Source organism: Castanea sativa, chromosome 10 (genome assembly GCF_040712315.1).
Source record: "Castanea sativa cultivar Marrone di Chiusa Pesio chromosome 10, ASM4071231v1".
Lineage (NCBI taxonomy): Eukaryota > Viridiplantae > Streptophyta > Magnoliopsida > Fagales > Fagaceae > Castanea > Castanea sativa.
This window is the reverse complement of record NC_134022.1, coordinates 31,286,743-31,300,372: the sequence shown is the minus strand read 5'-3', so window position 1 is coordinate 31,300,372 and position 13,630 is coordinate 31,286,743. Positions and strand designations below refer to the sequence as shown.

At 38.1% G+C, this 13,630-nt stretch overlaps 1 protein-coding gene and 1 long non-coding RNA gene across 3 annotated transcripts; one reads left to right on the top strand and one right to left on the bottom strand.

Moving 5' to 3' along the window:
* Nucleotides 1-6,962: 6,962 nt before the first annotated feature.
* LOC142613651 (uncharacterized) lies at nt 6,963-8,386 on the top strand. Its single transcript, XR_012840300.1, has 2 exons — nt 6,963-7,109; nt 7,451-8,386. It is a non-coding gene; the product is annotated as an uncharacterized LOC142613651 (long non-coding RNA).
* A 2,160-nt stretch (nt 8,387-10,546) lies between these two features.
* On the bottom strand, nt 10,547-13,382 carry LOC142611800 (protein RADIALIS-like 3). 2 transcript variants are annotated; one of them, XM_075783945.1, is made up of 3 exons: nt 12,646-13,201; nt 11,623-11,716; nt 10,547-11,058 (listed from the first exon to the last, which is right to left on the bottom strand). In XM_075783945.1, the coding sequence occupies exons 1-2, from the start codon at nt 12,930-12,932 to the stop codon at nt 11,629-11,631; spliced, it is 375 nt and encodes a 124-aa protein (XP_075640060.1). In that variant the 5' UTR covers nt 12,933-13,201; the 3' UTR covers nt 10,547-11,058; nt 11,623-11,628. The 2 variants fall into 2 exon arrangements, with proteins under 2 accessions (XP_075640060.1, XP_075640061.1); XM_075783946.1 differs by lacking the exon at nt 11,623-11,716 and having other exon boundaries at nt 12,646-13,382.
* Nucleotides 13,383-13,630: the final 248 nt, after the last annotated feature.

Here is a 13,630-nt window from a genome sequence, read left to right as displayed (position 1 = left end):
TTATGGGTAGCTCTGATGCTCGTAGTTACTAGTTTTAAGAATCAAATAGAAACTTGGTCAAGTGCAGTCCTCGGACCACCAACCTTGTGAAAATTGATGTCTTGTCACTTGTTAAACAGAACCTTAGTTATGCCGGGTTTTCGGACCTCCTACTTTGGAAAAATTAACATTTGAAGTTACTAGTTTTAAGAATCAAAAAGAAACTTGGTTAAGTGCAGTCCTCGGACCACCAACCTTGTGGAAATTGATGTCTTGTCACTTGTTAAACAGAACCTTAGTTATGCCGGGTTTTCGGACCTCCTACTTTGGGAAAATTAACATTTGAAGTTACTAGTTTTAAGAATCAAACAGAAACTTGGTTAAGTGCAGTCCTCGGACCACCAACCTTGTGGAAATTGATGTCTTGTCACTTGTTAAACAGAACCTTAGTTATGCCGGGTTTTCGGACCTCCTACTTTGGGAAAATTAACATTTGAAGTTACTAGTTTTAAGAATCAAAAAGAAACTTGGTTAAGTGCAGTCCTCGGACCACCAACCTTGTGGAAATTGATGTCTTGTCACTTGTTAAACAGAACCTTAGTTATGCCGGGTTTTCGGACCTCCTACTTTGGGAAAATTAACATTTGAAGTTACAAGTTTTAAGAATCAAACAGAAACTTGGTTAAGTGCAGTCCTCGGACCACAAACCTTGTGGAAATTGATGCCTTGTCACTTGTTAAACAGAACCTTAGTTATGCCGGGTTTTCGGACCTCCTACTTTGGGAAAATTAACATTTGAAGTTACTAGTTTTAAGAATCAACCGTAAACTTGATTGGGTACCTCGGACCACCAACCTTGTGGAAATTGATGTCTTGTCACTTGTTAAAAAGAATCTTAGTTATGCCGGGTTTTCGGACCTCCTACTTTGGGAAAATTAACATTTGAAGTTACTAGTTTTAAGAATCAAACAAACTTGCTGTTAAGTGCGCCTCCCCGAACCACAAACCTTGTGGAAATTGATGCCTTGTCACTTGTTAAACAGAACCTTAGTTATGCCGGGTTTTCGGACCTCCTACTTTGGGAAAATTAACATTTGAAGTTACTAGTTTTAAGAATCAACAGAAACTTGATTAAGTGCAGTCCTCGGACCACCAACCTTGTGGAAATTGATGTCTTGTCACTTGTTAAACAGAATCTTAGTTATGCCGGGTTTTCGGACCTCCTACTTTGGGAAAATTAACATTTGAAGTTACTAGTTTTAAGAATCAAACAGAAACTTGGTTAAGTGCAGTCCTCGAACCACCAACCTTGTGGAAATTGATGTCTTGTCACTTGTTAAACAAAACCTTAGTTATGCCGGGTCTTCGGACCTCCTACTTTGGGGAATTTAACATTTGAAGTTACAATTTTTAAGAATTAAACGAAAGATTGGTTAAGACTTATCTTCGGACCACGACTTTGATTAAAGTTAACTTCTGATTATGCCTGGGTGTTAATGCGTTGCTGTTTATTAACTTGGATCTTAAGTCTTATATCCTTAAATGTCAAGCAAATTTGTGTAAGGAATGGCCCTCGGACCTTACATCCTACTAGAAAGGATGCTGTACATTACAAGGGTTTAATCGTTTTACAGGATCTTCTCTTCTTTTTTTCAAAGGCACTGTTTAAATATCTCAACCATACAACCTTTTGTTAAACCCTTAATAATGTGCATATGATTATGTGGAAGTTATGATCGTGTAATCCTTGGAGTTAGATTTGTTTACTTTAAGAAATTTTTGTTATGTGCTAATGGCAATCTTTATAACAAATAAAAAAAAAAGGAGTAAAGTAAAACAGATACAACCCAAGTAAAAAGTAAAGTGAGATTGTTCTTCATTAATTAGCCAAATATACATTACATACATATAATTCAAACATAGAAAAAGAGAAGTCCTAAAGATAGGTCCTAAGCTTTGGTAGGGGGGTCTTGCTGAGAGGTACTAGTGCCCTCGGTCTCCCTCAACTCCAAATTTCAAAGGGAGTCAAAACATGCTTTCCCTTATCTCGTCGTCGTGGAAGGACGTTGGGTTCCACTCGTTCGATTCGGCCCTTCCTCTCGCATCCCCTCTTCATTCCTTCTCTTTGTTGGAACCAGAAGTTTCTGTGTGATCATGAATCAAATGTGGGACCACCGTAGGTAGAGCGGGAAGAGTTGTCTCGTGGGTAGGAGTGGCAAGCAGAGCCTCTTCAATCTCCTCAGAGCTTTCTAGGGGAAGCCAACGTTCTGACTTCCTCAAATCCGAAGATAGAGGAACTCCCGCTGCGTTTAGAGCTTCCCCCCATACTTTTGACAGTATTCGCGGCATAAAGCCGCGAACTCCTCTCGTCACCGCTCTCCGTGGTTGCTACCCTTCTTCGAAACTCGCCCGCTTGGCGGCTTGAAGAGAGTTGGAAGGAGCCGGCTTTTTTCTTCATCAACGCCAGCTCCTTCTTCGCATCCGAGCACTCCCGAGCTTCGGGGAGAGCTCTTCATCTCTTTCACTAAGGAGCTTGCGCTGTCCTTCTATCCGGGTCTTCATAGTCTTCAAGTTTCGACTCGACCCCATTTTTCTCTTCTCCTCGCATCAGCCACCTCTCGAGGTCAACTTCTCATTCTCGCCATGGTCGTGCCCAAGGACTTCTCAAGCCTCGATTTCGAGCTCGCCCGGCTACCTTCCGAGTGTCTTCTATAAACTTCTCTGGCTACGAAGACCTCCCGAATAGCCCCGTAACAAAGGATGATGGAGTTAAGAATATTAAAAAACAAACTTACTTATAAGTATTGTTAAAAGTGGAATCTTCCTAAAAAAGGGAAAAACTTACCGCCGCTAAGTCTCTTTTTTTAGTGAGAGAAATAATTGTGGCCGGCCCATTTTTTCCAAGGTCTCCATGTCCTGGGCAAGTGCCAGGAGAGGGCGTTCTAAAACCTCGGCCAGGTGGTGGGCATGGCCTCGTTGAACCGCCCTTATGCCGGACCGGGCAGAGATGGGTGCGCCGTCCGCCTTAGATCGGGGGACCAGGTGGTCGGTGCTCGGCGCACTTCGCCTCGTCCCCGAATTCCCGATTTCAACCGAGCGGGCCCCGCCCTTGCCTTTGTCCGCCTTCGGGCCGGGCCGGGAGTTGTTGTCGTGGTTTCGGGGTCCTTATTAGTCGTCCCCTCGTTATCCCCCTTCCTCTTCTTCTTGGGATCCTCGGCCGGAAGTTTTGGCTCACTCGGAGGAGGGGGAGGTGGTGGTAAAGACGGGGAACTTGAGACGTCCCCCTCTTTTTCTCTACAACCTTAGGTACTCTATCGGTGAGGAGACCCTCCATTCTTCCCATGTCTTCTTCAAATTCGTCCTCGGGAAGGGCAACCACAAACCCTGCAATTCCAGAGGCCTCGGTGGCTTCTTCCTCCTCGTCAGAAAGTACCACAAACTGGTTCCCGCGAGGTCTCTCGGTGTCTTCGAGATGGAATTGATCTATCTCGTCGTCAAGTGTGTGCGAGGAAGACACCTGCTCTTCTGGAACGACAGTTGCTTGTGAATGCACAGCAAGGGGAATTGCTGCTATAGGCTGGTTGTATAAAAAGGTGTTAGGAGCGTCCGGGAGGTTGCGGTAGTCCAGAAAGTGGGGCCGAGCTACGTTTATCCTCCTTCGTCTTTGGTCGCCCGCAATTATGGCGTTCTCTATCTCTTGGAAGTCCAAGGAAAGGGGAGTGTACCCTAGAACGAGATGAGCAGCCCGGAGTTGTAAGTCTTCGCTAACGAACACCTCGGAGCGAAGTACTCGGTTTAGATCTGCGACGTTACAGTGACTCAGACGAGGACGCACGTGCTGCTTATCTGCAAAAAAGACATCAAAACAAACAAACCTGGTCAGATTCACACAAATATTTAACAAGTTTAAGTAAGTACGAATACGCATTTCTGTGTGTGTTAGAAGAAGTTGTGTTGTGGGGAGATTAATCCTACGACATCGCACCTGGATCCCCCCACTCAACTGGGCAGTGGAGGCCGTCGTGCCAGTTCCCAGACACGATCAAGTAGTCGTCCTTCATGCCTTTGTTGGATTTGGGCAGACAGGAGATTAGCCTAACGGTGCTGGACCGAAACTTAATATAATAACCTACCTTAGAAAGTTTATGGGACTCATATAGGAACACGACATCGTGCCATGTGAGGTTTAAACCCATCTGCTCGTTTAGAGCATCTACACTACCCAAAACTCTAAAAACGTTTGGGAGGCATTGATCGGGACACAACCGGTGGTTGCGAAGGTATTCCCTAGTTACAGGTTTCATTGGAAGGGTCATCCCACCCTCTATAAAGGCTATCATAGGGATGATAACCTCCCCCTCTTTCCTAGAACCGGCCACGGCTTCGCCGGCAATATTTTAACCCTACATCGCCGGGAATATGGTATTTGGCCCTAAAGCCTTCCATCCCAGCGGTATCAACTAGACACTTAAACCTACCCATTAGAAAAGAACGAAAGGTTAGACTCTAAAAGGGAGAAGGTTTATGAAGACAGCCGAGGACTGTATCCGAGGAGAAAAGGTTAAGAATAGAGAAAGCAAGAACTTACAAGGTTGAAGGTACAGGTTCCCACGGTTTTCTGCTGGTAAAGAATGATTGTTGGTGTTTTGATGGGATTGATCCCTGATGAATTAAATGAAGGCGCAGGTTCCCGAAGCGTCCCGACGTGCGAAAAGGCGGCCTCGTAATTATATTTGTCCCGCCTAAAATTTCGTGGAGTAACGAGGATCGTTGGATGCCCATCTCACCGTTGAACATGGGAAACAAAGAGTAACTTACAGTAATAAATGCGCGCGTTTTTGAAAATAAAACCGCCAAATGGCATCTTCTGGGACGCGAAACGATTTCCATATGTGCCATCACTTGTAAAGTGTATGGAGTGGATCCTCGTCAAATCAAAACCCTATTTTTCTCCTCGGATGTCGAAAATTAGAGTTTTGAGGGGCTATTGTGGGGAGTAAAAAGATCTTGATGAGAATATGGGCCGTTGGGTCTTGCTAAGGAGGGCCGACCCGCTCTTGGGTTTAGGGTTTGTTGGTACTACGGGTCGGCCCATACGCCGAGGATCTGAAGATCCAGCCGAGGATGTTTTTCCCCTCAGACTGACACAGGAGGACCCGGGACTTCATGGTAAAGGTTAGGGAAGGACACGGTCAAAACCAATGGTTAAAGGGGGTGAACCCTTGAATGTCCTAGAAGCACCGATGTTGGAAGAATGTCAAAGATAAAGGCTGCTACCTCCACATTAAAGACCCTGCACCTACCACCCTGGCCGCATTAATGGGGAAGTGACACTTGAACAGTGGAAGGGAAACTTATTATTACTATTCAAAGGCACTAAAAAAAAAGGGAAATATCTAGGCTAAGGGAGGAGTTGGGGCAACACGTGTACAAAGTATTAAAAAGATGAGTATTTAAGGAGGAACCTGGGACTGAAAGAAGGACGGACTTTTTGTAACCTAAGAAAGAAACAGACAAAGAGAAAGATATAATATAAGAACAGCTCTGTACTTCGCTTATATCCGAGGAGGCCGTTTTACAATATTCCTTGTTGTTTACAAGTATTTGCAATCTTTGGTTTGTCATTTACTCCCCCACACTTCTAACCCTGCTTGCCCCACACTCTACAAATTCATATTGTTTAAGCGCTCATCGCCCCGCCCATAATCGTTTCCACATTTGTGCACTTACACACACACACACACACACACACATATATATATATATATATATATATATATATATATATAAAGAGAGAGAGAGAGAGAGAGAGGTTCATGATTGGTTGTCAATTATTTTATTTTATTTTTGTAATAAGTTTTTATTAATAATTTTGGGATGATGATGTGTGAACTTTGGTTTTTTGGATTGAGATGTAGAGGGGGCCAAGTTGTATTTCTTTTAGACTCAATTCAAATTTGGCCTTAAAAAAAATAATTGAAATTATTCAACTTAGGGGGCTAGGGCCCCTTGGACCCTAGTGTGGCTCCATTCCTAATTGTCTGCGTATCCATTAGTCTTTTTTTTTTTTTGGATTTTAGAAACAAATACACACAAGGGAGAGGGCAACCTTACGTAAGTTGATTTGTGGCTTAAGTTAGTTAAATTGATAAAATATTTTATCATCATCAAATAAAGAGACTCTTTGATATCTAATGTAATTTTTTTTTTTTTTGAAGCCATATCTAACGTAATTATTATTTATTAAAATTAAGCGAACATTATACATAAGGTCAAATCTTATCATATCTTTAAAAGAAAATGTTGATTTGGTAAATTATTTTTGGAATTCTTTAATTGGCCATAATCTTTCTCGAATTCATCTTATATATGTTACTTCTTTTGATTTTTTTTTGAGAATGTTTTGATTTTTACTTCATTCCCTTGAATACGACATGTTTGTATACATGGACCATGTGTGTCAAAGGGAGATGTTTCTCTACTTTTCTTCCATTTGTGGGGTGGCTGTGGTGGTTCTGAACGATAATGTTTGGTGGTCATGGTCAGCTAGCCTCATATGCTAGCTTCAAACAAAGTTGTTATTGTCCTTTAACCTTGACTTTTTCCTTTTCCACCATCATCTATTTTTTACACGTATAAAGTATAAACCTATGTATCTAATACCTATTTCTTCGACTTTTAGTCTTAGAAAGGAATCATAGGTATTTCATTTGAACTAGGAAAGATACTTTAATTATGAAAAGATACCGAACAAAAGTCATGAACAATTTCAAGTTTCAACTCAATAAGATTTGAAAGAACCGCTAATATTATAATTAATTGGGTTCCAAAATTGTGTATTTCTCATTATTTGGTGCAGTACCATAATTTGAATAGATGCAAGAGGGTAGTACATTTCATTCTCCTTAGTACCTTTTCTTTCTAGTACACAAAAGAGGTAGTACATGGTCAGCTTATTCAACCAAAATTTGGTAGTACTTTAACATGTACGACAATGGTTTGCCTTTGTTTCATTATATATTTGAACAAAATTACAGCATAGATCAAACAGAAACCCCACGAAGTAATCAATCAAAGTGTGAGGCAATCTTATTTTTGAGAAGCTGAGATGGTGACAAGTATGCGGTAAGGTAAAATGGGGGTTAGAATAAGAGAGAGAAGGAGCAGCAAAAGACAAACATAGACGGGGAACAGGCAGAGCATGGATGGAACTATCAACAGCATAGATTTGAGATTGAGAAGAGCAACCTGTTGTGGCTCTACTCATGCACTGCCTCTTCCCTGGCTGTGCCTCTCTCTTTCTTATCTTCTCCTCTCCTCGTTCATTTATTTTAGTATGTCTCACACACACACGCTTGCATATATATTGTTTTTTTTGTAGTAAAAAATGTGTTTTTGAGTAATTCATTTCTAGTCTTGGAGATGTTACTATACAACTAGCTATGTGATTTTGTCATATTGCTTGATGCAGATCATTATTTTCTGCAATTGTCAGGACTACATCTCCTCAAATGTGCTTCGTTTGAGTGTAGTGGATAAAGTTTGGGTCTCCTACTCCAGTGCACTGGACGGTTAAGATGGTGACACGTGTCACTAATTATATCTACTTTCTTATTTTGAAAAATGAGTAAAATGTTAGGTTTGATTGTAATTTATCTTTTAAACTGTAAGTCAAATTCAATCCCTCCACTAAACCATGAGACCCAGCAATACTACTTATGGGATTGATTTGTAATGTGCAAAATGCCCATTAATATTAACAATTATATCAATTTCAAAATTTTAAAAGGGTAATTTTGAAATTGAGCAATGTTCACAAAGTGAATTTCTCCCCTTTGGAATACATGAATTTTCCATTAAATTTTGAAATTGATGGAAATTGTTAACTAAAAGTGGCATTTTGCCTATTATTAATTAATTAAGGGATCGACGAATGATTGCTTGATTTTATAGCTAGTCGGGGTATTAGACTTGACATAAATACCCACCAAAAAAAATAAGAATAACAATAATAATTCTTTATGTTGATATTGTCTATTGAAAAGTTCCTCAGGTTTGGGCTTCAAAAATATTAGAATTTGTCCAGGGATGGATTTTTTTGGCATTGTTAGCTCCTCAAAGAGATCAGAAATTAGCAGCACCAAGAAACTGCACACATTATTTGAGCTTCGTTCCTTGAAATATCCCTGTAAACGTTACAGCCTGTAATGTATTACTGTGGACACTGTACCAATACTGTCGAGGACGAACCGCAGCTAGCAACCATTATGAAATGACAATCGTGGGTTTTGAATTTCTTCTGCACAGGCTAAGCAGGGTTCCATTCTTGTATCATGTTATTTTGTAAATACTAAATCATGTTGTGCTGTGCCAAAGTTCTATCTTCAACCAAGGAATCCATTAGATATGGTGCAAAATGATCTTGTTTTATAATTTATCAGGGATTTTTGTATGAACAATGTGAATTGAAGGGGAATGAGGAGTCCCAACAAGTAACAGATAGCGAAAGATTTATTCGATTATATAATTTGGGCTCTTAGAAAACTGTCTTTCTGGCATTTCTATTTGATTCTATGGAAAGGTCCAATGAATCGGGATTTTTTCCTACTTAATAATTTCAGGGAGAGCGGATCATTTTCTGGTCCCCGCTTGAGTAACAAGCTCAGCTGATTGACTAGGATATAATATAAATAGTAAAACCATTTCAAACTAGCTAACGCGCACACGCTATAGTTTCATTCAGATCAATTTGTAGGGTACGAAGTTTTCAATATGATCTGTGATTTAATTAATATATATATTTTAGAGTGGAGATTTGAACACTGAATATCTCATGTTAACACCAATATAGATGGAGAGTAAATATCATATTGCAAATGTAAGGGTCATCACCACATTGGCTAGTGAGTAAAGAAATGACTTTTTTTTATAAGTAGAGAATTGACTTTTTTTATTATATGCATTTAACCATTTTAACTTATAATAAGTGATAGGTTTTTAATACTTTCTCTTTAGTGTATGGGTTGTTTTTTTATACAAGGCTTCCTACGGGTTGTATCAATGCATCCACAAGTGTAGCAATATACGTGACATAGCAAGCTAGTAAGAATAAGTGTAAGAAAATAAGAAAGCAAAGAGAAATAGTTAAGAGTGGTGTGAGTGTAATGTTATAAGTATTGATAAAAACTTTTTTTATTACTCTTTTGTGAATTCTACTTGAATGCGGTAAGTATTTGATACGTTCATCTTGAGTCTTTAATTTATTATTTCAACAAAACTTTAAAAAATGGTTGATATATGTCAAGCTCACATTTTGAACCTATGTTAGCTGAATTGCCATTGATTTATTCTCACCACAAACAATCGTAGCATCATGTGTGTTTGTACAATAATTGAAGCTAATATTTGGACCATCAACCATGCACAAAGAACAAACAAAACAACCCTTAAGAAGACAAATGTTAGGTCTTGAAATTTTGTAAAATAACATTCTAGAAGTCATTTTAAATTCAGAATTAATGATCTAACAAATCAAGAAACATTTACAATTAACTAAACAAAATAGCCTAAAAAAAAACTTTGAAAATGATTTAAGAGCCCTCAAAGGTCTACTCAAAGTCTCAAACCAACTTTTTTCTTCAAAAAAATTAAATAAATAAGGATAAGGAAACACCAAATGAAAAATCATAAACGGATGTTACTTCAGTTATGTTGTAAAAATCAAAAAAGGAAACTAACAAAAACTTGAATGGATGCTCCTTATTTTTTTTCCAAGCATCTCATCCTATTTTGTTTCTCAAAAAAAAAAAAAAACTTAAAAATGCTTTGTATATAATTAAAATGGAAACTGATAATAAGAAGGTGAGGTAATTAGAATTTAGAGGGGCTAGGGAAAGGAGAAGGGATGTACTGTATAATATTAGGATTGACAATGACAAAAGATGAAAAGAAAAGGGAAAAGGGAGGACACTTGAAAGTTACTCTACAAAGGAGGTACTAAATTGGAAAGGTGTCAGTTACCTTGTCACAAAATTTGGCAAAGCATCACATCCAGGTCCAGCAACTATCACACGACTAACCTAAACTGTTTCTTTCATGCTTTCTAATTCTGTCATAGAATTATTATAATGTAAACTTTGTAGATGGGAAATGTAGCTTGATGGCAACGACAAAGCCTCTGATTAGAGGTGGAGGACCCACTTGGAAATTCAATCATTTCACCATTACTACTCCTCAACCTTTCAGTTTCAGCATCAAGTAGAAAGATTTTATTTATTTATTTCTGAAACATAATATTGAATAGGAGATGAAGAGCCATAGAGAGGAAGAGACATAGTTGCAAAGTAAACTACGTAAATAATTGGAAAAAGTTTTAAAAATAAGTAATTTTAGGGTCGAGCTATTAGAGATATTATAACACAAGAGGCCTCAACTCATTGTAGGCCTGTCACTCACATATTTGTTGAACAGGTAATTCTAATCTATACTTATAGTGATGCTCCAAAGTTAGCATAGCCATGTGAGGAATAATGAGGAATTTTTGGAATGTTAGGATCACATGCCAGCATTAACAGTTAGACACCCAATTAAATATGTTAAAAAGATTTCAATGGTCACAGAATAATTTTAAAGAAATAGATCAGGTCTCAAAACATTTATAGTACACCTCACAACAAAATGAAAATGTGAATCAAATGCTCAGGGTCCTTCACATTTATAACCATATATCTGGGCCACATTATGGTTTGTGGATGAAGCAGCCAGCACAGGAAAGAGGCTGTTATGTGTTTTTGAGTCCAAGTTAATAGCGGAGGCTCTACCAATATCTCGCTATCTGCTATTTACAGTCTGGAATCATAGTCTTTCTGCTTGCGTTTTACTGATCATTCCCATGTTACAAAGAAGAGATTGAAAGCGTCTACAAACTATAAAATAAAATTCAGATTGATGCACTAACCATAAGCATCAACATTGTTTAGGCTGAGTTCTAACTGGGCATGTTCTTGTAAAGATATCAATCTGCTTCTATGGATAGCCAAAGGTTCCAGAGATCAGTTAATGTTCCACTGAACAAGCAAGCTGCAATAAAAATAATTTACAAAATCAGAAACTAGCTGCAAATATCACAAACTGGGGAGGAGTGGAGGAAGGAAGAGGATTTTGTTCACATTTATGATTTTAATTTAATATTGTTCAGACAAACTACAATTCAGCATTAATCATTGAAGCAATCAAATCAAATGAAAGAAATTCAATTCATTTTTATCTAATATGTAACAATTTTGGGAACTAGGCTGGGTATGCATGCCTCAATTTACTCCAAACAAAATTTTCAGTGCTGCTTAACACCCACATGACAACTAAGATGCCAGATTTTTCATCCGACTGCTTTCACATGCTCATTGGAGCTATGTATTACACACACATCACATTTTCATGGCAAACTACTCTGCAACCACTGATTGCAGAAATAATTAAGGAGTCAAGCTGAAGACATGAACTTCCTTTGTTTTCTCTTCACTTTGTCAACAAGATTTACACATAATGGATACAAAACTTCATCTCATTGAGAATATGATGTGTAACAAACAAATTACTGTAACCCTAATTTAAAATGAATGGTTTAATAAAGGCATCGTTTACATCTCGTCAGAATTTCAACAGTTCAGCCAGAGGACTCATTGAGCTTTTGAATTGAGCTTCATTTTTGCAATCATAAAATTCCAAAATAGCCAACCTGAAATTGAGTAAAATCACACAAAACATTGAAATATAGCAGAGTTGTTCAGGTCTTGATATGGAGAATTATTTTTAAAAACTATGTTATTCATGGATATTTATTACGAGGCATTACGATGTTCCATGTTTAGTGAACATAGCTATGCCCTCTTATCTGTTTTGTGTGTAAAATGATCCCTTTATAGCATTTTACTTTCCTTAATGTAATGCATTATATGATGAGATAATCATATAAACACGAAACAAAATTAATCTGTGATGCAAATGTGCGGTTTATTCTAATGCAAGAGTTTGTTTCCATTTAGTATTTACTGCTGAGTGGAAAGCCATGAGGATGAGACGAGGACCAAATGGCATGAAAGTAGAGGCATTCAGAAAACTTAAAAGACCCAAAGGAGTACGAGGCTACAATTTCATCTAATTTTTGGCACCGGATCAAGCAGGACCTACAGAAATGAACACAACTAATTTTACTTTGCCTTCGTTTCCTCGAACTGGGAATGTTAAGACCCTAAAAGAGCTTAATAAATTAAGAGATTCTGAGCACACAGCTTTTAAAATCAATGATCTTTAGTATATAGTATATAATTCCGTATGTAGGTTTTATTAAGGATTATCTTCCCCTTCTTTGAGAAGAATGCATATTTAAAACTGCAATTTGACTCCATTGTGCATATGCTGATATGGCGGGAGATCACTGACCAAAGAAAAGAACAAGAAGGGAATGAATCCCTTCGAAACCAAAATAAACCCGGTATCTCTTTTCTGTTGAATATAGATGAGATTGGAACAGTGATAAAGACAAAATGATTCAGGAATGTATGAAAAACACACAGAAAACTTGAACATGCAAAAACAAATCTAAAATAAACCAACAAAGGGAGAAAGATTAAAGCTTTTGCGATGCAATAGGAGAGAACTGCATACCTGTTATCTTCATCAGTCCAGCATCTGGGTTGTGTGCAATCAACTTGACCACAAGGCTGAGCTTCACCTAGTTTATGATCCAGCTTTCCAGATTCTATAACCTGCAAATCCTCCAAAAGGATCACATAATGTTTCTGCACATCCTCTGCACTCTTCTTGCCACCAACCATGGCTGCAACCATTTCCCACCGATCTGGGTCCTCTTCATCTACCACTGCTAAAGCCAGTTCAAACAACTTGTTCTCCTCCCAGCTCCACCCACACAAAACCTTTGGAAAGTCATCCATATTACTAGCACTGGCACTAGTCTAGACCACACCCTTTTGATCACTTTGATTCTTTTTTGAGAAAAATAAGGAATTCCCAATGATTCAGTTACATTCTAGTATTCATCGAAGAAAAAAAAATGGGTTAAATATCTTTTCTGGTACCTAGTTTGATTCTCCTAACTAGATTCTAACACCCCTGAGTTTCTGGAGGGAGTGTCAGGAATCTGTTATGAGCTACAAAGCTTGTTTTTATTAAGGAGGCCTTGTGTCAGATTGTCAGAGACAACAATAGGCCCTCCTTAGCTCAGATCTAAAACAAACATAAGCAATGAGATATATTAAATAATTATATAATATCTTGGTATGATATAATCATATAATATATTATTTTGATCCATTTAGGCCAAAACTGGAAACCAATGATCAAAAGCAGACAAAACTTCAAACCTCATTAACTACTTCTTCGAAGACCAAAGAATCTCTTTTTATTTTGTGTTCTTTATATATATATTTTTATTTTTATTTTGTAGCATTGGATACCAAAAGGTAATAGATCCTGGATTATCAGTCTTCCACATCACATGTAAATTTTAATCAAGATTAGAAATTTGATCAACCCCATAATGAAAAGGAGCCGACAGATTTCAATTTTCATCTAATATTATCTTTCAAAGTTTCTACGTTTCTACCTTACAAGAAAAGAAAGGGACTTTTGT